This window comes from Canis lupus, chromosome 23, assembly GCF_011100685.1.
Source record: "Canis lupus familiaris isolate Mischka breed German Shepherd chromosome 23, alternate assembly UU_Cfam_GSD_1.0, whole genome shotgun sequence".
Taxonomy (NCBI): domain Eukaryota; kingdom Metazoa; phylum Chordata; class Mammalia; order Carnivora; family Canidae; genus Canis; species Canis lupus.
Window position 1 is genome coordinate 27,934,718 of NC_049244.1, and position 26,815 is coordinate 27,961,532.

General features: G+C 40.6%; 1 protein-coding gene across 1 annotated transcript in view; it reads left to right on the forward strand.

The window, feature by feature from the left end:
* Nucleotides 1-980: 980 nt before the first annotated feature.
* Nucleotides 981-26,815, forward strand: part of LOC610614 (collagen alpha-4(VI) chain-like) — a 108,336-nt gene continuing 82,501 nt past the window's right edge. Inside the window, exons 1-5 of the mRNA XM_038570811.1 lie at nt 981-1,092; nt 18,149-18,237; nt 21,535-22,137; nt 24,263-24,850; nt 25,684-26,289. Of these exons, the coding sequence (XP_038426739.1) occupies nt 18,162-18,237; nt 21,535-22,137; nt 24,263-24,850; nt 25,684-26,289 (1,873 nt within the window). The 5' untranslated portion in view covers nt 981-1,092; nt 18,149-18,161. The remainder of the gene's footprint in view (nt 1,093-18,148; nt 18,238-21,534; nt 22,138-24,262; nt 24,851-25,683; nt 26,290-26,815) is intronic.

Consider the following 26,815-nt stretch of genomic DNA (forward strand, 5'->3'; position numbering starts at 1 on the left):
AGGGCACAGGGTTGCTTGGTTGGCAATCAAACCTCAAGCACCCCTGCTGTTGGATGTGGCAGTGTCGCTAAAGTCTGACCATCGGAATGTGAATGCAGGGAATGTGAGCAGCCTGTGCCTCACTCTTTTAGGAGGGAATCTGTAGGATGGGCTCTTTCACCCTTCCCACTGGCTACTGTGGTGGTACTTGCAGAAACCTCAGATGCCACATGTTGAATATTAGCCTGGATTACCGAAAGACCATGTGGAGGAAAGGCTCTTGCTGACCTGGAATACCCACCTAGTACTGAACTATGTGAGAAGGAAATGACCTTTGTTGTTAGGTTTCTTGTTATTGCTGCTTAATTTTTTGTTTAACTCATACACGTATAAATACTTACATATTTCCTTTGACTCCATCCTGACCTCTGATCTGGTTGGTATGGGCTAGTTTAGAACATCTAAGATGAATACAAACACTTGAGCTTTACCCTGCTTGGTAAACATCAATGCAGAGTGTTTGTCATTGTCCAGTTTGTTAATTTATTCACCCATCCATCCAGCTATCCATCCATCCCTTATACCTAGTATTTTGAGACAAGACCCTTAGCTGAGGGATATCCAGGGGATGTGAGTGACCCAAAGTTGAATTATACTCAGTTTCTGGCTTCAAGGGGCTTATAGTCTAGAGATTTTAGGTGGAGACTAAATAATTGAAATAAAGATAATAAGGATTTTTATTCTAGGAACTTTAAATTTGAAAAAGGCTAATTTTATTTACATCATCATTATTATTATTAGAGAATGCTCTCCCTACTTAGTTTTTGTATGCATTTTGGAGACCAGTGTTTACAGAAGAACTCTTTTTATTTAATGGCAGTAAAGCATGCAAGAGAACAAGCAATGCATCAGTCACCATAAACACCATTTGTGCTCCTCCTCTTGCCCTCCTCCCCTTTTCCCCAGGAGAGGATTAAATACTGGAAAAGCTGATGTGTCATTGTACCCTTAAGCCTTCCTATACTCTAGGGAATTCCCAAGGCTCAAGCAGCTTCTTAAGGGATGAAGATCAGAAGAAGGAATTAAGAGAACAAGTCCGAAAGGTTTTGCCAGGTAGGAGGAAATGCTTTCTCCTAGGGAAAGTTTGGTAGGTGGGAACTCTAGTTTGTTTCCATGTCATTTTTTGCAAATGCACTGCTTCTCTTTTACTTCTAGGTAAAGAGAGATAGGGACACATAGACCAACAGAGGGGAAAGTGATAGAGACCTCGTATAGCAATGAGATGGAGAGAATATGAGAGAGTGATAAAGATGCAGAGGAAAAAAACCCAAAGATTATCTCGGATATACAGAGGGAGAATAACCTTTAAGATTTAAACTGTGATGAAGTAAGATCCATAACTCTGAACTTTTGTGGAGCAGGAAGATGTGAAATATTTTAAGACTGGGCCTAGAATTTACCATCTGTGTGGAAAGGGGAAACCAATTTACTGGGACTCACACATGTCTCATGAATTATTTCACTGAAGCAAATCTTTGGGAGAATTTAAACATGGAGATTAGTGTTAGACTCTTAAAGCTAAAGGAAGAAAGAAAACACTAAAGATTCAGGAAATAAACATGTCTTTGGTAGAGATATAAAACTCAGGTAAAAATGACTCTCTTAGAACAATCCCAGGGGCAATTTGGAGTTAGAAATAGAGTTTTCTCCCATCCAGTTTGCCAGGATTCATATAATTAGACTCTCATCTTCCTTTCCATTTGACTGCCATACACAGTTTTAAGAAATAATTCAGAGGATTATTTAAATTTTTAATGAAAAATTTCAAACATACAGCAACCGTTACAGAACTCACAGAGAATACATGTATACTCACCACTTAGATTCACCATGAACATTTTAATATAGTTGTTTTTTTCACATTTCCATCCCTCTAACCATCTGTTAATCCCTCTTATTTTTAAATGCATTTTGAAGTAAATTATAAACATCAGTAAATTCCCTAAATACATCAGCATGCATATCATTTACCAGAGTTAAAGAAAATGATTATTTCTATAAAGAACTTCAAGGAAAGTTAGTGTAAAGTTGATCAGATTCAGATTTTATATGCAATTTTTTGATGACTGGGGTTGATACACATTTAAATTCACTGAACAAACATAGGGATGGTGACAATTATTAAGGATGACTTCTGTGGGGTGAAAGGATCAAATATTGACTGAGAATTATCCCACAGGACTACAGGAGAAAAATCTAGCATCTTTTTGTTCTCTTTTGTATTGATCTTCAGAAGCTAAGAAATTGGGCCCAGGGAACTGCAAATGCAGAAGGGTCCTTCTTATTTCGGCTCATGAGTGTGTATGCCACAGGCCTTTGAAAGTTGTCTCTCATCACAAAATTCTGTCTAGTAGTTTCTGACTCATAGGAATGGGCTTTGAAAGGTCTATGGATGCATTTATTCCATCATTGACCAAGAGTAATGAAGCCTTGTCTATGTTTTTGCAGAAACAGCAAATATGATGCATAACAGTCACTAGGAAGTGAAATAATGAATGTTACCTACCTGGTATTTTGGCCTGAAATAAAAATACTATGAATCTTTTTTTTTTTTTAAAGATTTTATTTATTTACTCATGAGAGAGAGAGAGAGAGAGAGGTAGAGACATAGGCAGAGGAAGAAGCAGGCTCCATGCAGGGAGCCCCGTGTGGGACTCAATCCTGGGACTCTGGGATCACGCCCTGACCCAAAGGCAGACACTCAACCGCTGAGCCACCCAGTTGTCCTGCTATGAGTCTTTTTAAAAATATCATACAAGAAATTGTTTTGCCCAAACATTCCAACCTAATCTTAGGTCTTATGTTTGAGCAACTCACTGTATAAGTAAATTTTTGTGGCTGTGAATTTTAAAAGATTCACCTCTGGCTGCATCTCTTCCCTGCCTCATTGGGATTGGTTGTAGGCATGGACTGGCTCTAATTTTAGATTTCTTGAAGTTCTTAAACCAAGTCCCTTCTACTATGCTTATGATCTGGGTTTGCTTATTCAATAAATCTGTCAAATGTTTCGTTTTATGCTGTTTGTTCTGATTCTATTTTTAATACAAATGAATTAAAAATAAAATTATAATCAAAATATAAAACCGAGCTCAGTTGGCTTTGAGTCCTCCATTTACAAAAAAATAATGGCTAGGGGCATTAATCTTTCCAAGAATGCCTCTAACTCTTTGTATAGAACATCCTGTCTTACGAACAGGAAATCTTTTTTTTTTTTTTTTTCTGAACAAGTGAATTTATGCAACAAATCTACTGAGAGCCTACTATGTGTCAGGCACTGGGGATATATTGTGGAAAACAAGACTCCTTGTAGCACTTCTCTTCTAGTTGATGGTGGGCATGACAACAGGTAATTAATAAAAACCATGATGAATATTACATAGCATGTTAGAAGGTGATAAGAAAAGAGGAAAAGCAGAGAGTGGGTAAGGGGGGGTTGGATGTGTTGGGAGAATAAGAATGGGTAACAATTTTAAGTAGAATGGCTAGGGTGGACCTTACTGAGAAGATGACATCCGAGCAAAGGCTTGAGGGAAGCAAGGGAATCAGCCATGTGGATGTATGTGGATATGTATAGATATGTGCAAATATATATGATATATGGGACCTTATGGAGATGTATGTAGAGATATGGGGACATATGTGGCTATATGAGGGTATATGTGGACATAGGTGGACATAAGGATATATGTGGATATTTGTGGATATATGTAGATATATGTGAATATCTGTAGATGTGTGTGGATATATAGGGATATAGGTGGGTATATAGAGACATATAGAGAAGAGCATTCGAGATGGAAGAAATAGTATGTACAAAGACCCTAAACAGGGTGTTACTGGTTTATTTGAAGAACGGCCAGTAGGCCAAAGAGATCAGAGTCTAATGTGTGGAGGTGAGAGATGAGTTAGAGAAAACTGGGGGCCAGGTTACATAGGACCTTGTAGCCTATTTTGTTTTTTCATTCTGAATGAAACAGGGAGCCATTAGAAGGCTTTGAACAGAAGTGACTTAGGTTTTAAAAGGATTTCCCTGAATATATGTTGAGAATAGACTTCAGAGAGAAAGGTTAGAGGCAGGGAGAGCAGGAGTTTATAGTAATCAAGCAAGAGAGAGATGGCTTGAACCAGCCTGTGTGCAGTAGAAGTGATGAGAGGATCAGTTTCTGTGCAAATAGCTTTCAAGGTTGATGCAGCAAGACTTCCTGGCAGGTTGGATGTAGGTGTGTTAATGATAACTCCATGGTTTTTGCTTTGTGCTATGAGAAGGTTGCTGTTGCCAGGACTGAAGGAAGTGAACAGAGGGAGGGAAGAGAGAGGGGGAGAGCAGAGAAGGGAACTGTTGTAGGTGCTGAGCATATATTAATGGTAAAGACAGTCTTAACAAATCCCAGTTATTCACTGAAATAAATGTACAGGTTTCAGACGAAGAACAGAACAGGGAGTGATTTGCCATCAGGCTTGGGTTAGGAAGGTGACCTCTGAGCTGGGTTTTGAAAGGTGAATAGAGCTTTCCAGGTATGTGTGTGTATGTGTGGGTTGTATGTGCATGTGTGAGAGTGTACTGGGGCCAAGGAGTAGTACGCAGCCTTCTAGGTAGAGGGAAGGAATAAATGATGTGTTCTGAGTCACCGAAGTCTGAATGGACTTGGCAAACCATGCTGACTTACAATTCTATAAACTCCAGAAAGGTTTATAGCCTGGTCAATGCATCTTGCAATCATAAAGAAATTATCGTTACCTTTCCAAGGGCCAGATGGGTTTGTGTCAATGAATTTAGTGGATATTTTTTCAGTTTGTGTTTAAAAATTTTATTATATACTAAGATACAAAGAACAGTTCAATGGCATCTAAGTTATTTTTAAGCTTAAAGACAAAAGTGAGACATTCAGCCCAAAGAACACAGACAGCTAAGATTTCATAACATAAGATTTGAAAGAGCTTATCTCATTCAGGTGACCACCAGCTTGCTGTCACACCTGGCACCATACTTCTCTGATTTAGGGAATCTCCTCTTGCTGCCATAAAATGTCTGTTCTTACCCAAAATCTCACTTCCATCAGAGTATGATTATTTCCTAGACATAATGAAGCAAAAATGTAGCCACAGCTCTTTGATTCAAGCAATCTGTTTTTTTCCCTCTTGGAATAAAATATTCTGAGGCTTGGTTCTATCAGTGAGAAAGGATTGCATTTTTGGAATTTTGTTTTGTAGATTATTTGCTTGATAAGGTAAAGGTAACCTCTCAAGTTTTATAGCTTTCTACAAAGTCTTTACTACCCCATTAGCTTATTCTGTCCTCACAGTACACCTGCGAAATAGTGATGGCACAGTATCATTACCTCTCTTTTATGCTGAGAGAGCTGAGCCTTAGAGTTCAAGAGACTTCCAAGAAGCTGCATAACAAGAATGTGGCAAGCTGCATAACAAGAATTTGGCAAAAAAACAAAACAAAACAAAAAAAACAACCCAAGAAGAATGTGGCAGACTTGACATTTGAACCAGAAAATTCAAAGTCAAATTCTATCAACTTTTACTGTTCCACACTACATTTTCTTTCTAGATTCTAGAGTGACCTTCTTAAAGGGCATAGAAGAAATAAGGGACAGAGTATATGATGCCCTAGAAAATTGCAGGGGGTCAACTTGCCTTTATTCACTACCATGACCTGTTCTTTCCTGGTGATAGGAAGTAGGGAGTGCCAGAGTACCTTCATGGGCCCTGGGTCTTTTTTTTATTTTTTGTTTTTAGATTTTATTTATGTATTCATGAAAGACAGAAAGGGATAGGTAGAGACATAGGGCGAGGGAGAAGCAGGCTCCCTGTGGGACTGATCCCAGGGCCCTGGGATCATGACCTGAGCTAAAGGCACTCAACCATTGAGCCACGCAGGTGCCCCCTGCCCCAGTTCTTTTGAGGGGCCTGATCTGCTTAGTGGATTGTAGGGATTCTTCTTGAATGAAACCCTTGAGAAAGGGTAGTTATTCCCATCTCTGGTAAAACCAAGCTCGTGAAATGCTGGGGTGATGGAGTTGATAAGCTACACATAAGTTGAAAGAGTTTGAGTATTCTCAGACTGTGTGCCAGTCTTGAAATTACCATAGCTAATGAGAGTGTCATGGCCATCAGCGCCCATTTACTGCTGTGTACACTGCCCTGCTGAACTCTGGCATTGTGATCTTTATCCTTCCCTGGAGGAATGCTCTAGGATTCTGCATCTTGTTATTTTATTTTTTTGAGCCTCATGACACATTAATTGTCATTGAAATGTTTGACACAGCGTCCCGCAAATATGTTGCAACAAAGTTGTGTATATATCCAAGCCGTCATAGGATTTGTGAATGGGCACAGAAAGCAAATATTAATGTTTATGCAATAGGTTAAGGCTAACCTTAGTTTTTCTTAACTATTAAACATGCCATGTGGATTTCTAATGTGATGTGTACAGAAGAATCTGTTCATGTTCCCTAACTGTTTGCCTTCTGGAACTTCCTGTGGCCCAGATGTGGTATACTATAAGAGTGTCTTGTAAGAAAGCCAAATAACACAGTACTTAAAATAATGGTGTTTAAGTGATCAAAAAAAATTAAAAAAAGAGAGAGAACATAGCTCTTTATTATTTCAGGGAATAAAGTATCATTATAAAGCAAATTGAAAAAAATGTGTTAAATTAGTTTTGTACATTTTTGCATTGGGTTTCTCATTTAAATATTTTGAAGCTCCCACTTACCTCTCAGTCATATATGTATAAAGAAAACATTTTTTAATTGATCGTCTCTTCCCTTTCTCCACTTAATTGATGGTAGACATTTGGTTTTCTCCATGTGGAGCTAAAGATGTTGAAAGTAAGTGGAGAAGATATCTGTCTGGTTGGGAACCACTGCACGCTAAATGCATAGAAGAGTGGTTTTCAAAGTGGTCCCTTGGATCCACTCAGCCTGCCAGTTCTCACCACCCAAACCTATTAAATCAGAAACTCTGGAGATGGGGCAGGAAGCTGGGTTTTAAAAGGTCCTCTGGGTGATTCTGACATAATTCTCAAGTCTAAGAACCACTGGCATAGAATGTTAATGATGGCATCTTTTCATTTTATTTTTGAGGAGTCAATAGAGAGAGAACAGAAACCTTGAAGGAGACTGGTATATGAAGGGCAAATGGCTTAATTAAATGAAGTGAAGGTGGTTTATAGTTGAAGACTGAGAAACTCTATCCAGGTCCCCCCTTCTATCCCACCTTCTGAATTCAAGCATTTCAGAAAACCAAAGGTCTCCATAGACGTATGCCTTCAGAGCTTATGCAGCACAAATGTGTGAGCTCCAAGAAGACCTAACCAGATTCCCTACACTCCAAACCTTAGTTCCCAAAACCTTGGATGAGGTTGTTGGCTGTCCAACAAGAGTCTTTTCATGTGCTGTTCCATACCTGGAATTCCCTTTCTCCATTTGCTCACTTATAAATTTCTATTCCTCCTTTAAATCTCAACTCTAGCATCACCTGCTCTGAAGCTTTCACCAAGTGAAGAGAGATGGTCACCCACTGTGTTCCTCAGCACCTTGTACAAATTTCTATTTTATTTTGTTCATCCTACAATATTACAATTTATTCATCTCTTTCTCTCCACTAGAATTCTAATTCTTCTCAAGAGAAGAACTCTTTCTTTAATCTGTTATTTCTAGTGCCTGGCGTATTATCTGGTAAACAGTAAACATTTAATAAAAAAGTTGCAAGAGTTATTGTAATACTTTATTCTTCTTTCTCTATGGATTATTATAATTCTGCTGAAACTTTGAGAGTAAGTGGGTGACTTCAAGACCCTCTGCCTCATTACATGTATTTCTTTAAGAACAAGGACATTCTCTTCCTATAACACAATGATCAAACTCAGAAAATATAACATTGACCCAGAATTATTATATAACTTTCAGTCCATATTGAATTTTTACCTATTGTCTCCCTTTATGTCCTTTATAGCCATTTTTCCCATTTCTAAGACTGTTCATTGCATTTAGTTGCCAATTCTTCTTAGACTGTTGTAACTTCAGTTGGTTCCTCAGCTTTTCTTTGTTTTTCATGATATTAATATTTTTGAGGAGCACAGGCCAGTTGTTTTTTAGATTGTCTCCAAGTTTGGGTTTGTATGATTGTTTATTAATATTAGATTTAAATCATGGGATTTGAGGAGGACTACCATATAAGTGAGGTAGAGTTTTCTCGTGTAGCACATCAGGAAGTATGTGTTATTGGTGTAGCCTACCATTGTTGGTTACATCATATCCACTGTGTTTCTCTGTTGTAAATGTACTTTTTTTGTCCTTTGTAACTTATAAGTAATTGGTTAGGAGACATTTTGAGACTGTTAAAACCTTGTTCCCCAACATGCTTCTACCCAATAGTTTTAGCTTCATTTGAGGATTCTTCCTGAATCAATTATTACTATGGTGGTTGCTTACAAGATATATTTTTTTAATTGAATGGATTAGCCTTTTTTTAAAAGGTTTTATTTATTTGAGACACACACACACACACACACACACACACACACACACAGACTGAGCAAGCAGGGGGAGCAGCAAAGGGAGAGGGAGAAGCAGACTCTCTGCTGAGCAGGGAGCCTGATATGGGGTTGGATCCCAGGACCCTGAGATCATGACCTGAGCCAAAGGTAGATGCTAAACCGACTGAGCCATGCAGGCGCCCCTGAATGAATTAGTCTTAAAATTAGATTGTCCTAGTTGACTATTGAACTATTTGAGTTCTCTCGTCATACTTTGAGAGTGGTGTCTCTCAATCCCACACCCATTAGAATTATTTCCAGAAAGAATCAGTATTCTATGCCAGCCCTACCTAATTGTATTTCATTTAATGGCTTTACTTTTTTTCCTCCCATAATGAACCCTACATGTTCAAATGCAAGACCCCTTTAACAGATTAAATTAGATGTAAACATCTTCATGAAATAGTATATACAATATAGATATTAAGTCCTTAATCTATAGGCTTTTTTTTCTCTTCATTAATGTAAATACACAAATGCACAGCTGTAAACTGTTTATAAACTTTTGACTTTCCCACTAGATTTCCATAAATAGCTCTGGTACTTTATTTACAGCTAACTAAAAATACATCTCATTTCTTATGATTAGTTGCATTAATATTAGTAATTAAGACATAAGAATATGAAAATGTAGATACCATATTTGAAGTTTTTCTATTTCACCTAACTTCATTAATCCAAGAGTTAAAAAGTTGGGGTATAGTATTTCATTGTAACAATAGTAATAATAGGAGGGGGAGGAGCAAGATGGCGGAAGAGTAGGGTCCCCAAATCACCTGTCTCCACCAAACTACCTAGAAAACCTTCAAATTATCCTGAAAATCTATGAATTCGGCCTGAGATTTAAAGAGAGACCAGCTGGAATGCAACAGTGAGAAGAGTTCGCGCATCTATCAAGGTAGGAAGACGGGGAAAAAGAAATAAAGGAACAAAGGCCTCCAAGGGGGAGGGGCCCCGCGAGGAGCCGGGCTGAGGCCGGGGTGAGTGTCCCCAGGACAGGAGAGCCCCGTCCCGGAGACGCAGGAGCTGCACCGACCTTCCCGGGGGAAAGGGGCTCGCGGGGAGCTGGAGCAGGACCCAGGAGGGCGGGGATGCCCTCGGGTTCCCTGGGACAGTAACAGCAACTGCGCGCCCAGGAGAGTGCGCCGAGCTCCCTAAGGGCTGCAGCGCGCACGGCGGGACCCGGCGGGACCCGGAGCAGCTGAAGGGGCTCGGGCGGCGGCTCCGCGGAGGGGGCTGCGCGGCCCCGGGAGCAGCTCGGAGGGGCTCGGGCAGAAGAAGAGGCTCCGTGCGGAGGGGGCTGCGCGGTTCCAGGAGCAGCTCGGAGGGGCTCGGGCGGCGGCTCCGCGGAGGGGGCTGCGCGGCCCGGGAGCGCGAATCCACCAGCGCAGGCTCCGGAGCACAGGGCGCCGGGACACAGCCCAGGATCCCGCCTCCCCCGGGACAGGCAGAGGCCGGGAGGGCCCAGGACAGCGAGGACGCTCCTGCCCCAGCTGAGCAGATCAGCGGCCCCGCCCCGGAGCCTCCAGGCCCTGCAGACGGAGTTCCTGCCGGAGCTGAATCCAGGGCTCCAGAGCTGCCCCGCCACTGGGGCTGTTCCTCCTGCGGCCTCACGGGGTAAACAACCCCCACTGAGCCCTGCACCAGGCAGGGGCACAGCAGCTCCCCCAACTGCTAACACCTGAAAATCAGCACAGCAGGCCCCTCCCCCAGAACACCAGCTAGACTGACAACTTCCAGGAGAAGCCAAGGGACTTAAAGTACACAGAATCAGAAGATACTCCCCGGTGGTTCTTTTTTTTGTTTGTTTGTTTTTGTTTTTGTTTTTGTTTTGTTTTGCTTTTTGATTTGTTTCCTTCCCCCACCCCCTTTTTTCTCCTTTCTTTTTCTTTCTCTTTTTCTTCTTTTTTTTTTTCGTTTTTTTTTTCTTTTTCTTCCCTTTTTTTTCTCTTTCTCTTTTCTTTCCTTCTTTCTCTCCTCTCTTTTTCTCCTTTTCCCAATACAACTTGCTTTTGGCCGCTCTGCACTGAGCAAAATGACTAGAAGGAAAACCTCACCTCAAAAGAAAGAATCAGAAACAGTCCTCTCTCCCACAGAGTTACAAAATCTGGATTACAATTCAATGTCAGAAAGCCAATTCAGAAGCACTATTATACAGCTACTGGTGGCTCTAGAAAAAAGTATAAAGGACTCAAGAGACTTCATGACTGCAGAATTTAGAGCTAATCAGGCAGAAATTAAAAATCAATTGAATGAGATGCAATCCAAACTAGAAGTCCTAACGACGAGGGTTAACGAGGTGGAAGAACGAGTGAGTGACCTAGAAGACAAGTTGATAGCAAAGAGGGAAACTGAGGAAAAAAGAGACAAACAATTAAAAGACCATGAAGATAGATTAAGGGAAATAAACGACAGCCTGAGGAAGAAAAACCTACGTTTAATTGGGGTTCCCGAGGGCGCCGAAAGGGACAGAGGGCCAGAATATGTATTTGAACAAATTCTAGCTGAAAACTTTCCTAATCTGGGAAGGGAAACAGGCATTCAGATCCAGGAAATAGAGAGATCCCCCCCTAAAATCAATAAAAACCGTTCAACACCTCGACATTTAATTGTGAAGCTTGCAAATTCCAAAGATAAAGAGAAGATCCTTAAAGCAGCAAGAGACAAGAAATCCCTGACTTTTATGGGGAGGAGTATTAGGGTAACAGCAGACCTCTCCACAGAGACCTGGCAGGCCAGAAAGGGCTGGCAGGATATATTCAGGGTCCTCAATGAGAAGAACATGCAACCAAGAATACTTTATCCAGCAAGGCTCTCATTCAAAATGGAAGGAGAGATAAAGAGCTTCCAAGACAGGCAGCAACTAAAAGAATATGTGACCTCCAAACCAGCTCTGCAAGAAATTTTAAGGGGGCCTCTTAAAATTCCCCTTTAAGAAGAAGTTCAGTGGAACAGTCCACAAAAACAAAGACTGAATAGATATCATGATGACACTAAACTCATATCTCTCAATAGTAACTCTGAATGTGAACGGGCTTAATGACCCCATCAAAAGGCGCAGGGTGTCAGACTGGATAAAAAAGCAGGACCCATCTATTTGCTGTCTACAAGAGACTCATTTTAGACAGAAGGACACCTACAGCCTGAAAATAAAAGGTTGGAGAACCATTTACCATTCGAATGGTCCTCAAAAGAAAGCAGGGGTAGCCATCCTTATATCAGATAAACTAAAATTTACCCCAAAGACTGTAGTGAGAGATGAAGAGGGACACTATATCATACTTAAAGGATCTATTCAACAAGAGGACTTAACAATCCTCAATATATATGCCCCGAATGTGGGAGCTGCCAAATATATAAATCAATTATTAACCAAAGTGAAGAAATACTTAGATAATAATACACTTATACTTGGTGACTTCAATCTAGCTCTTTCTATACTCGATAGGTCTTCTAAGCAAAACATCTCCAAAGAAACGAGAGCTTTAAATGATACACTGGACCAGATGGATTTCACAGATATCTACAGAACTTTACATCCAAACTCAACTGAATACACATTCTTCTCAAGCGCACATGGAACTTTCTCCAGAATAGACCACATATTGGGTCACAAATCGGGTCTGAACCGATACCAAAAGATTGGGATTGTCCCCTGCATATTCTCGGACCATAATGCCTTGAAATTAGAACTAAATCACAACAAGAAGTTTGGAAGGACCTCAAACACATGGAGGTTAAGGACCATCCTGCTAAAAGATAAAAGGGTCAACCAGGAAATTAAGGAAGAATTAAAAAGATTCATGGAAACTAATGAGAATGAAGATACAACCGTTCAAAATCTTTGGGATGCAGCAAAAGCAGTCCTAAGGGGGAAATACATCGCAATACAAGCATCCATTCAAAAACTGGAAAGAACTCAAATACAAAAGCTAACCTTACACATAAAGGAGCTAGAGAAAAAACAGCAAATAGATCCTACACCCAAGAGAAGAAGGGAGTTAATAAAGATTCGAGCAGAACTCAACGAAATCGAGACCAGAAGAACTGTGGAACAGATCAACAGAACCAGGAGTTGGTTCTTTGAAAGAATTAATAAGATAGATAAACCATTAGCCAGCCTTATTAAAAAGAAGAGAGAGAAGACTCAAATTAATAAAATCATGAATGAGAAAGGAGAGATCACTACCAACACCAAGGAAATACAAACGATTTTAAAAACATATTATGAACAGCTATACGCCAATAAATTAGGCAATCTAGAAGAAATGGACGCATTCCTGGAAAGCCACAAACTACCAAAACTGGAACAGGAAGAAATAGAAAACCTGAACAGGCCAATAACCAGGGAGGAAATTGAAGCAGTCATCAAAAACCTCCCAAGACACAAGAGTCCAGGGCCAGATGGCTTCCCAGGAGAATTTTATCAAACGTTTAAAGAAGAAATCATACCTATTCTCCTAAAGCTGTTTGGAAAGATAGAAAGAGATGGAGTACTTCCAAATTCGTTCTATGAAGCCAGCATCACCTTAATTCCAAAGCCAGACAAAGACCCCGCCAAAAAGGAGAATTACAGACCAATATCCCTGATGAACATGGATGCAAAAATTCTCAACAAGATACTAGCCAATAGGATCCAACAGTACATTAAGAAAATTATTCACCATGACCAAGTAGGATTTATCCCTGGGACACAAGGCTGGTTCAACACCCGTAAAACAATCAATGTGATTCATCATATCAGCAAGAGAAAAACCAAGAACCATATGATCCTCTCATTGGATGCAGAGAAAGCATTTGACAAAATACAGCATCCATTCCTGATCAAAACTCCTCAGAGTGTAGGGATAGAGGGAACATTCCTCGACATCTTAAAAGCCATCTATGAAAAGCCCACAGCAAATATCATTCTCAATGGGGAAGCACTGGGAGCCTTTCCCCTAAGATCAGGAACAAGACAGGGATGTCCACTCTCACCACTGCTATTCAACATAGTACTGGAAGTCCTAGCCTCAGCAATCAGACAACAAAAAGACATTAAAGGCATTCAAATTGGCAAAGAAGAAGTCAAACTCTCCCTCTTCGCCGATGACATGATACTCTACATAGAAAACCCAAAAGTCTCCACCCCAAGATTGCTAGAACTCATACAGCAATTCGGTAGCGTGGCAGGATACAAAATCAATGCCCAGAAGTCAGTGGCATTTCTATACACAAACAATGAGACTGAAGAAAGAGAAATTAAGGAGTCAATCCCATTTACAATTGCACCCAAAAGCATAAGATACCTAGGAATAAACCTCACCAAAGATGTAAAGGATCTATACCCTCAAAACTATAGAACACTTCTGAAAGAAATTGAGGAAGACACAAAGAGATGGAAAAATATTCCATGCTCATGGATTGGCAGAATTAATATTGTGAAAATGTCAATGTTACCCAGGGCAATATACACGTTTAATGCAATCCCTATCAAAATACCATGGACTTTCTTCAGAGAGTTAGAACAAATTATTTTAAGATTTGTGTGGAATCAGAAAAGACCCCGAATAGCCAGGGGAATTTTAAAAAAGAAAACCATATCTGGGGGCATCACAACGCCAGATTTCAGGTTGTACTACAAAGCTGTGGTCATCAAGACAGTGTGGTACTGGCACAAAAACAGACACATAGATCAGTGGAACAGAATAGAGAATCCAGAAGTGGACCCTGAACTTTATGGGCAACTAATATTCGATAAAGGAGGAAAGACTATCCATTGGAAGAAAGACAGTCTCTTCAATAAATGGTGCTGGGAAAATTGGACATCCACATGCAGAAGAATGAAACTAGACCACTCTCTTTCACCATACACAAAGATAAACTCAAAATGGATGAAAGATCTAAATGTGAGACAAGATTCCATCAAAATCCTAGAGAAGAACACAGGCAACACCCTTTTTGAACTCGGCCATAGTAACTTCTTGCAAGATACATCCACGAAGGCAAAAGAAACAAAAGCAAAAATGAACTATTGGGACTTCATCAAGATAAGAAGCTTTTGCACAGCAAAGGATACAGTCAACAAAACTCAAAGACAACCTACAGAATGGGAGAAGATATTTGCAAATGACATATCAGATAAAGGGCTAGTTTCCAAGATCTATAAAGAACTTATTAAACTCAACACCAAAGAAACAAACAATCCAATCATGAAATGGGCAAAAGACATGAACAGAAATCTCACAGAGGAAGACATAGACATGGCCAACATGCATATGAGAAAATGCTCTGCATCACTTGCCATCAGGGAAATACAAATCAAAACTACAATGAGATACTACCTCACACCAGTGAGAATGGGGAAAATTAACAAGGCAGGAAACAACAAATGTTGGAGAGGATGTGGAGAAAAGGGAACCCTCTTACACTGTTGGTGGGAATGTGAACTGGTGCAGCCACTCTGGAAAACTGTGTGGAGGTTCCTCAAACAGTTAAAAATAGACCTGCCCTACGACCCAGCAATTGCACTGTTGGGGATTTACCCCAAAGATACAAATGCAATGAAACGCCGGGACACCTGCACCCCGATGTTTCTAGCAGCAATGGCCACTATAGCCAAACTGTGGAAGGAGCCTCGGTGTCCAACGAAAGATGAATGGATAAAGAAGATGTGGTTTATGTATACAATGGAATATTACTCAGCTATTAGAAATGACAAATACCCACCATTTGCTTCAACGTGGATGGAACTGGAGGGTATTATGCTGAGTGAAGTAAGTCAGTCGGAGAAGGACAAACATTATATGTTCTCATTCATTTGGGGAATATAAATAATAGTGAAAGGGAAAATAAGGGAAGGGAGAAGAAATGTGTGGGAAATATCAGAAAGGGAGACAGAACGTAAAGACTGCTAACTCTGGGAAACGAACTAGGGGTGGTAGAAGGGGAGGAGGGCGAGGGGTGGGAGTGAATGGGTGACGGGCACTGGGTGTTATTCTGTATGTTAGTAAATTGAACACCAATAAAAAAAAAAAAGGTAAATGACAAAAAAAAACAATAGTAATAATAATAATAATAATAATTATGATTAACATCTGAATTTATTTTGGATCTTTCTTCCTAGCACTTTCAAACTCTTCAGCTCCTTACTCTCATACTGTCCTTAGCCTATTAGAATAGTCTATTCTTTGTGATCATGCATTTGTTCATTTGCCATTAGATGAAAGCTTATTGAGGAATAAGATATTTACAGTCTTAAAGCATCTTCCCTCAAATTACTTATATGCCTCCTTAATGAGGCATTAGTGGGAGGTTGATGTAGAGACAGAGGAACAGAGAAATTATATCACAGTTATTGGAAAATTATTGGACCAATATCCTGGGAGGTGTTCGTAATATAGTAGGCAATGTAGTAGGTGTCTCAAATCAGTACCAAGTCCTTGAGAGTCATCACATAAACCTTAAAAGATGAACTGGCTAGCTCAAGTCCCTAAAGCAAATGGTCAGGCCGACACCAGAATTAAGGTCTATGGTTTTCTTTTGAGGTCAAGGATTCTCCCAGTATTTTCTGTTACCATAAAATAGTAAAACAGGTGTGGCTATCTCATATCCTTGAGTCATTTCTAAGGAGTAAATCAAGCATGAACAGGAGAAACGTGTCCTTAGGATGGCTAAACAGGATGGCTCCACTGCCACTTTCTGGAAAGAGGGCCTCAGTTGTTGGATAGCTGGGATTTCTGGGTATCGTGGTATGGTTTCCCCACAATGTTCCACATAAAGGGGCCATGGCTGCAAAGTGATATAGACACAATGAGATGCTTACTTAAACTCTTTGGTACGTTTAAAATATGTGTTTAAAGTTTCCTGAATTTTTTAGTGTTTTTGGTATGTAAAGTTAATCTCCCCAAATAGATTGTTCAGTTATCTAAACATAAGAGCAAGGTTTGTAATTCCATTCTCCGGAGCACCTAATACAGCGTTTTGTCCATAAAACTACTCTTGGAAGACAGATTGGTAGATACAGGAACTAGGGCTTCAGCTCACATTTTTATGCCATGGTAACTTACCCACAGGTCTTCATTTCACATGAGTCAGATTATGGAGCATTGAGTGACAGTCTGGACTTGGGGATTTTCACTGAAGGGTTAGAGTTCCTGTCATGTGTTGTACCTGAAGTCGGGTTACATGGGACAGAGCCTGACAGAAGGTCCATGGACTTGTAGCTGTGGTATGCTATTTAACCTTTCTGGGGCCTGATTTCTTCATTTCCATTAACAAGATGAGCAGAGTAAGGTCTGCTCTGGTGGCCTTTCCCAGGTTTGAGGTGAGGAACATGGAGATATCAGCATAGTAACTTACAAAATAGCAATCAATTGAGAGTGAAATTTGAATGAATTAAGTAAAAAATATAAATTAAAACACATATAACAAAATAACCTCCTTATTAGCACACAATGCAGAGTATTAGTGTTCCTTTATCTCTACAGATTCTGAGTTTCAAGTTAGAAGCAACACTTTTATGTCTTAGTGAGTATCCAAGAAGACTTATTTTATTTAAGAAGCATCTTAGGAGTGATTTCAATGTCAGGCATATGTGAATTGTTTTACAGCTCACTTAATCCTGATTGCAAGACTATGAAGTAGATGCTATTCTTGTTCCAATTTTATGAATGGGGAAATTGAGGTACAGAGCAGTAAAGCAACTTACCCAAGATCAACTATTAAGTAATAGGTCTGGGATTTAAACTCAGGCAATCTATCCTCAAGAATCCTTACTCTTAACCCCCTTATATTTCTTAAGAACAAGGACATTCTCTTCCTACAACACAATGATCGAACTTATGAGGATGCTGGGGATGGGTGGCTAAGAAGATAAAGATGAGGTATTCACTGTTCCAGTTGAAACCTCATCTAATGTGAATTCCATGATTTTCTTATTTTTTAAAAACCTGGACTTCTTTTGAGTTGAAAAACAGAAATGGAACTGGGACTAGATAATTTTCATGGAGGCCTTTGGAAATGAATCCAAGTTTAGGGGAGGGAAGTCTGATGTTCTGCTTCTTCTGGGAACATATAAAATATTTTCAGGCTATCCTGATTTTATCAAGCAGATGTGCTCCCAAGATATTTGAATATTTCTGCATGCTACAAATATTTATAAAGGTCATCCAATGCTTGTATAAAAATACAAGCAAAATCATCCAGAAATGTTTATGTTCCCCCAAATGAATTTGGTGTGTGAAACAGAAATTCAACCCATGCTCCATATGCTTTATCCTTTTATAGTCATATCTGGACAACTTTAAACAGTGAAGTCTGAGGTATACACTCCGGGTGTTTACAAAACTCTTCCTGAGTTGGGTCATCAAGATAATTTTTCTTGTACAATTGAAACAATGTAGCCACAGTCCTTTATTTATTTATTTTTTATCAAGTTTCTATTGGTTTGGGCAAAGACATTGTTATATATATATTTTTTATTCACTTTTTGAGATATAACTAGTACATGATATGATGCACTCATTTTAACTGTATGAAGACATAATTTTAATTATGAGGTTTCTTTTTTTTCCTTAGGTACATAACCAGAATGAAGACTTGGAAGACATTTTGGGAGTTCATCTTCCTTGCAGCTAGTTTTGGCTTCATCAAGTCACAGAGAATTGGTAATGCATTATGCATTGGATTCTCTAAGCCAAAAATGATGACCTTGCCAGGAACCTAGTAGTAGTGAATCTTGAAAGAAAATATTATAGAAGCTTCATTATTAATGAAAGGGAAATGCTTCTTTTTAGAAGAATTTAGAATCTAGAAGCTTTTAGTGAATGATGGACACTTGATTTTTTCAAAGCTTAACCTCATATGACAAAAAAAAAAAAAAAAAGCTATGAAAAATGCTATACTTCTGAATGTATTACCAGGCTCTCAAATGCTTTTGTAAACATGGGCCTATTCTCTTGACTCTGCATTGTGCTTTATCTCCTTTGGCAGAGCTATTCTGAGATGTAATTGTCATCACAAGATGGATAGCTTCACTAGATGCCAGTGACTCCTCTGCAATTTTTTTTACAGTCATTTTAACAGATTATTGTGACTTTTCGCAATGAAAGTCTCATGAAAAGATTGTTTGAGTAGCCTGAAGCCCCACCGAGACAATATTGAGGTCTAAATATTTATATATAACTACACAGGCTGTTATTTGTTGGGGAAAAAAACCCATGAAGCTCTCTATATTTTCCCTCCAGCTTGGACTCCCTGCTCTTGTGAGCAGAAGCTGTGGCAGTCTTTTCATGTTTCAAAACACCTTCTAATATGACAAAGAACTGGTGGGGGGGGGTTAAGAAAAATAACAATGTATGAAAATGTAATATATATCTCAAGGTGCATGTCATGGAACCTGAAAAACTATTCTATAATTGGAAAGATCAGGGAAACACTTCCATGTCTGTGTTTGATCCCTCTGAAAAGAGATGTTGAGGAGACAAACCAGTCAGCCATCCCTGGAGTACTCACAGAACTCTCTCCTCTCAATGTGATTGCATCCTGGAGTGCCAAAGGGAAATAAAGCTTAAAGGTCCATGAGCTCATTCATTATCTGCCTTTTCAATAATCATGATTCCACTTGGCTTTCTGACCAAGATTAAGCAAACTCCTGAGAAGAGGGACTCTGGAATCTAGAAGCGGCAGATGGATTTAGTGTCCCTGGAGCATGCCACCCTTCATTAGCTCTTCTCTGCCTAACTCTTACAGGATCTTTACCTTTCTATAATATGGACTTTCAATTTTATCTTCTTTCTGGCAGTCCAAAGTATGGACTGGGTGTCAGGAGACATGGTTTCTAAGACTAGCTGTTCGAACTGATTTATGTGACTTACTTTGCCTTTCTAGGTCTTACTTTCCTTATCTGTGAGATGGATGAATTGGATTCATTATTCTGTACTTGCATTTTTCAATATAGTGGCCACTAGGCACATGCGACTATTTAAATTAAAATTCAGTAAAACTTTAAATTTATTTGCTCATTTGTACTAGCTACATTCCAAGGGCTCAATCACCACATATATCTAGTGGCTACAGTATTGTATTATATAATCTCATAGGATTATTTCTAACTCTAAAATTTTCTGATACTCTTATTTAGTTTCATTCATGTTCAATATTTCCATTCTTCTAAGTGATATCTTCTCCCTTTCTCTCTCCCTCTCTTCTTTTCTCTTTCCTATATATTTCCTTCATTAAATATTTTTTTGGAGGTGACTATACTAGACATGCAAGTGATGGATAAACAAACAAAAGATATGGCATCTGTTTGTCTGAAGCCCATTGTCTAATCAGGGAGACTGCCATTAGCCATAAGCACATTGATGAATGTTACATTACAAATCAAGATAAAAGAACATGATTCCATGGGACTTTGTCCAAAGAGAGAGAGAGAGAGAGAGAGAGAGAGAGAGAAAGAGAAAGAGAAAGAAACTCAGTGGATGGAATGGCATGTAGGGACCACATGGCAGCTTTGAGAACTTGGACTAAGGAGCCTGGACTATGGAGATTAAAGTGGAGAGGGAAGAAGAGTACAGGGCCAACCCCAGTCAGTATGTTAACCCTCCTGGCACAAACCAAATGCAAGATATATTTAATCTGTGTGGGATAATCATCCCTTGTTGTTGAGCCACTTGATGCTAACATCATCTTCAGCTGTTTTCTGCTTTTGTTTCTCCTCTCTCTCATCATTGATTCATGTATTCTCCTACCGTCATCACAATTAAATTGTGAAGTACAGGGGACAAGTCATGCTGGTTACTGACGAACAGAGAGATCATAATTACTGCTTCTCTTTTTTTTGTCCACACATGCACAGTATTTAATCTGTATATTTACTTCTTGTCACAGAAATGCAATGTTTGAGTTGGAAGAGACCAGGTCATCTGGTCAAACCCTTATTATAGAGAGATGCAATCTGAGAAGCAGAAAGATTAGCTATTGGCTCCAGTCCTACAGCCACCTGGTGTCTGATTCCTTTTATGCTGGAGACCAGGGTGGGCCCAGCTGGAGCACCACTTGCTCTGGCCACTGTTGGGGTTGTGGTTTCCGGGGTTAGAACTGGGTTTGGGAGAAGTAGTTGTATAGTGCAAGCTTGAGTTCAGGGAGCCAATGGACAAATAGGAGCCAAACTTACAGTAATGGCACGAGATAAAACTATGGTTGCTAGAGAGCTCAGAACTGCAAAGCAGATGTCTTAGGTCAGGTTCTCAAGATGCAGAGACTGGGACAGGGATTTGGTGAACGTGTTATTGTAAGGGAATACTCTTTAGGACAGACCAAAGAGAAGTGAGATAGGCTGGAGGTTGAAGAAGCCAAGCAAGGATGTAGCCTCAGGTAACATCCAGCCTTGGCCTGAGCCATGGAAGCTGCTAGAGTCTAAACAGCACCATGAGACCAACGGGGCCAGGTGTTTGTAACCCTGTGTCATTGAACATTGGCCACTCAGGTGGTATGATTTTCCAGGTGTCTCCAGATGTGGCTGCTCTTCTCCCTTCAGCCGTGGACAGGTCTCTAGACAAAGTGTCAGAGGGAAGCAGTTAACTATAGCGCTTGAAGCAGCTAGGACATAGGTGTGCCAGCCAGCAAAGATCTAGGTGGGGTACCAGCAGCATCTTCTACTGGTCAAAATTATTTTCTTTTATTAACTTTAAGGGATGGATGGAGGGCCACGGTCAGGGATCTCGCTGAATGGGTCAGATGTCTGTTAGAATGAAACAGAGAGTAGAAGGTGAATAAGGGTAGATGGTGGCTATGAGGAAGCCCAGGAAGATGATGATATGCTTAGGTTGTGCATGCTAGCTATTGTCAAAGAGCCATGCAGGCAGATCTGTGGGCTGTAAAGGCCACGAATGGGGAGAGAGAGTCATAGCCATAGCTGTCAATTTTGTGATGTTTTATTTTGAATTGTCTCTCTTCTCCAGTCTGCAGGGAGGCATCTGTGGGAGATGTTGTGTTTCTAGTGGACACCAGCCTCAACACCCAGGATATACGCAGTGTGCGGAACTTCTTGTACATCATGGTAAACAGCTTCAATGTCAGCAAAGACAGCATCCGCGTGGGGCTGGCTCAGTATGGTGATGTGCCCCGGTCTGAATTCCTGCTTTCTACCTACCCCCGCAAAGGTGATGTGTTGAAACACATTCAAAAACTTCAGCCTAAATCTTGGGGCCACAAGATGGGCCTGGCTCTGCAGTTTCTTCTAGATCACCACTTCCAGGCAACAGCAGGGAGTCGGGCCAGCCAGGGTGTGCCTCAGATGGCCATGGTGATCAGCAACAGCCCAGCTGAGGATCCTGTGCAGGAAGCTGCCAAGGCTTTGAAGAGGGCAGGCGTACTACTTTATACCGTTGGTGTCAAAGATGCAGTTTTGGCGGAGCTCAAGGAGATCGCCAGCAGTCCTGCGGAGAAGTTCACCTCTTTTGTTCCCAACTTCCCTGATCTGGGCAGTCATGCTCAGAAGCTGCGGCAACAGGTCTGTGATACTTTGGCAAAGGCAGCTCAACCTGTTGACAGTGTCTTTCCAGGTACAGAAACTTTCTCCTTCTTGTTTCTGATCTAGAAGTTACAGAGCTCAAAGCTTTATCTCTTATCCATCGCTCCCATTGTCCTTCTTATTTTCCCTATGTGTATGTTGGATTTTAATATCACAGTGTCCCCAAACTATCTGTACTCTCTGCTCCCCTTCAATCATTGACCAGAAACTCACCAACTTCTAAAATAAATCTTGTAGGCATATGCTGGTAGCGTAAGTCCATTTTTGAAGGAAGAATATTGGTTCCCAGACTGATATTATTCCTAGATTAATTTATCCATGTTGCCTGGATGAGGGGCAGAAGAGGAGAGAGGGGCAGTAGATCTAGATCCTCTGCATAGCTTGCTTATTTTACTGCCAATGTGTTGGTATAATATATTGGTTATTATGAGGATGAATTTAGGGAAAAGTAAGGTCTGGGTTCAAATTCCAGTTCTCTACTTTTTAACTGTGTCAATTTGAACAAGTTACTTTCTCTCAATCTAAATTTTCCTAGGATGGTAGTATCTGCCTCAGAAAGTTGTTGAAAGCATTAAATAAAACTATACAGGTCAAGTACTTATCACAGTGCTCAGCTCATCAGAGGTGATAGCATTATGGTCATTATCTGTGAAGATATAACTCTCATTAGCTTTGTACTTCTGTTGGTGGTGATGGGGCAGAGACTTACAGAAATCCTTAATGAGTTAATTACTTAATTCTATGAGAAAAAACTTTGAGCTGAGAAAGAGGAGCTTCGTAGTGGTTTTCATCAAAATGCTCAAGAAAATAGAGCAAATAATAACTTATTCATTATTTTGGTATTTCTACATAAGGTAGGTAAATTGGAAGAAGTGCTAAAACTTTTCACCCATTTGATGCTGCAGCAGTTTGGTGGTGGTATCGCATCTGTACAACCAAATTATATACCTTGCTTTTGTGTGTCACTTCAGGGTTTACACAAAAGGTTTATATACTTAGTAATATTAACTACCATATGCTTGGTAATATATAGTTTGCCAAACTTGCTTAAATTGCCCATCTGACTGGTAGATACATACATAAGGCAATTCTTTGTTAGACTCATGGGGATGTGTGTGATGCACAGGGTAATTATTATTTACTTTTATATAGATATCTAAGGCAACTGGCATTATTATTTACATTTTTCAAGCGAGGAAACAGGTCAAAGGTAATATAACTGGATTTGATCCCAGGTTTTTAAGAGCAGATCCATTCTAATAGGCCAGGTGTTGTAGATTGTGTCCCTCAGAAGCAGAGCTTGAGGCAAGGATTTGGATATACATTATTTATTATGGAAGAGCTCCCAATGGGTTGGTAAAGATGTGGGGGATACAGGACGGAGAGGTAGAGGAAAGAAAGGAAGAATGAAATCTTAGGCAAAAGTTCCACAGAGGGTAGTTTTAGCATTATCCTACAGGAGAACTCAGGAATATAAATTATGCTGGCAGCTAGGCTTTCATAAATTGTGGGCAAAGCAGCTCCAGTAGCTGAAGAGAAGTCCTCCAAGGAACAGTGTACAGAAATGGTAATAAGGAATTCAAAAGGACCTGGGGAGAGTCTACAGTAGACTATCTTATTTTATCCTCAAAACTACTCTTGAGAGTGTGAGTGATGGTATAAAATTTCAGTGCTGCAAAGAAGAAAATTGAGTCCCAAAAAGATGAGTGATAAATAGGTCACAGGGCTCCTAAATGATGGAGCTACTATGACATGTATCATGGAATACAGGATATATTCCAGCTTTATGACTTGTTGGTACCAGCACACTTATAGAGATGAAGTTTATTAGCACTAGAAAGAGGACAACCCCTTTCTAAGAATGCTGCTACATTTATAGAAGGGTTTTTCTTAATGAGATTGAAGGGATTGTCCAAACGGGTTTCAAGATCGGAAGTATCAATAGAACAGGACAGAAGCCTCAGATGATGGAATAGAGGGAAGAAAAAGCACAGGGAGGTTGTCACTCCTCTGAGCACTGTCATTTAGGGTGTATAGTCCACAGAGTATAGTCTAACTGGCACTGCTCTCCTTTCTGTACACCATTCAGCTCCATTGGTTCTCAGCATTTTGAGTGAGACCCACAGACTCCATGCCTTTTGTTCTTTTTCTTGCAGCTTGCAGAGAGGCAGCTCTGGCAGACATTGTCTTCCTAGTAGATAGCTCAACCAGCATTGGGCCCCAGAACTTCCAGAAAGTGAAGAACTTCCTTTACTCTGTCATCTTGGGGCTTGACATCAGCAGTGACCAGGTCCGAGTGGGACTTGCTCAGTATAATGACAACATCTACCCAGCCTTTCAGCTGAACCAGTACCCTCTGAAGAGTGTGGTCCTGGAGCAGATTCAGAATCTTCCCTACCGTACAGGAGACACAAACACAGGGAGTGCCCTGGAGTTTATCAGGATGCACTACTTGACAGAGGCAGCTGGCAGCCGGGCCAAGGACAGTGTTCCTCAGATAGTTATCCTGGTGACAGATGGGGAGTCAAATGATGAAGTTCAGGAGGCAGCCAACAAGTTAAAAGAAGATGGAGTTGTTGTGTATGTAGTAGGGGTCAATGTCCAGGATGTCCAGGAACTGCAAAAAATAGCCAGCGAGCCATTTGAGAAGTTTCTCTTCAACATCGAAAACTTCAACATCCTTCAGGATTTCTCAGGAGGCATTCTTCAGACTCTGTGCTCAGCAGTAGAGGGTAAGATAAAAGGTAAGAAGCTTCATCAAAACCCTACATTTCCAATCAGAGCACCTAATTATTAATGAGCCAGAATGCACTGAGTGTAGTAGGAAGGCAGGAGAAGGAGCTGGTTGCCATCACTGGAGAACCTGAGGGGACTTCCTAGGTGAAGGAACATTGGTGCTGGGAGTTGAAGAATGAATACTTCTTGTGGGACATCCTGCCATGTTGTTCAAATGAAGACCAGAAGATCTATGTTTTTTATCCTGCTTGTGCCACTGTTTAGTTATGTGAGCATGGACAAGCAGCTTCATTCCTTCACATTAATGTTCTTATCTGTACAATGAAGATAATAGCACTTGCCTAGTAGGATACTTTATGGGGTTTAAGTCAGATAATGTGTATAAAAATTACTAGCACAAAATAACTGCTCCATATATGTCCATTTTCCTTGCCTCTTCCATTGGTGGAAGAAGAATAGGCAAGAGTTGCTTTAGTCTAATAAGGCAGACAACAAAAGCAGTAGGATGTAAGGGGGAGAGAGTCTTGTGATAGGAGGTGGAAATACAAAATGGACACCATTATATAAATATAGTACCTCTCTCTCTTCTGTATCCATGAGATCTTGATTTTTTAAAATTTATTTATTTATTAGAGACCCACACAGAGAGAGGCAGAGACATAGGCAGAGGGAGAAGCAGGCTCCATGCAGGGAGTCCGATGAGGGACTTGCTCTCCAGGATTATGCCCTGGGCTGAAGGGAGGTGCTAAACCACTGAGCCACCCAGGCATCCCATGAGATCTTGATTTGATTTACTTTCTCCTCTATGTCTTTTCCTTCTTTCTCCTCTCTTTGATTCCAGAATTCACTCAAGCTTATGCAGATGTGGTCTTTCTTGCTGACACCTCACAGAATACATCACAGGCCAGTTTCCAGTGGATGCAGAATTTCATCTCCAGAGTGGTTGGCCTGCTGGATGTTGGCAGGGACAAGTACCAGATTGGTCTGGCTCAGTATGGTGGTCAAGGTCATACTGAATTTTTGCTCAATACCTACCATACCCGGGATGAGATGATTGCTCACATCCGTGAGCACTTTTTGCTCCGGGGTGGCTCCAGGAGGACGGGCAAAGCTCTGCGATACCTTCATCAGACCTTCTTCCAGGAGGCAGCAGGAAGCCGGTTTCTCCAGGGCATTCCCCAATATGCAGTGGTCATGACCTCAGGCAAATCTGAAGATGAGGTCTGGGATGCTGCACAAACACTGAGGGAGAAAGGAGTGAAAGTCATGTCTGTGGGTGTACAGGACTTTGACAGGAAAGAACTGGAGGGGATGGCAACTCCACCCCTTATATACGAGATGCAAGGAGAAGATGGAGTCAGACAGTTGATGCAGGATGTGAGTGTGGTTATCCAAGGGACTGGGAAGCCTCAATTCGGGATTGCGTCTGAGAAGGAGACTCGAGTAGGTAAGGTTTGGTGCCTACGTGTGTGAGCCACTGAGAGGCCTCAGAAACTCTGGAGAAAAAGCTGAGAAGGGGGGCATTCTGGATTTCTCGATAATGAGATACTAGCACCAGTGGATGGGGAAGAAGAGGCAAAATTGGGCTTCCTCAAGCACACACATTATATTAATTAACTATGGTCACAGTGATGCTGCATAAGAAACCATCTGAAAAGTCAGGGGCTGAAAAGAATCATTTATTTTCACTGATCTGCTGGAATCAGCTGATCTTTTTGGGCTCAATGGAATGGTTTTGCTGATCTTGCCTTGGCTTATCCACAGATTTGAGCTTTGGCTAAAGGTTGGTTGATCTACATTTTGCTCTGCTCCATAGCGCTTATCTTCCTCCTGGGATTATTAGGCTAGTCTGGGCACATTATACATATCCCCATGGGAATTGCAGAGGTGCAAGAGAGAAAATCTAATTACATAAGCACTTTTAAGGCCTCTCCTTCATCATCTGCTAACATCCCATTGGCCAAGTAAGTCAT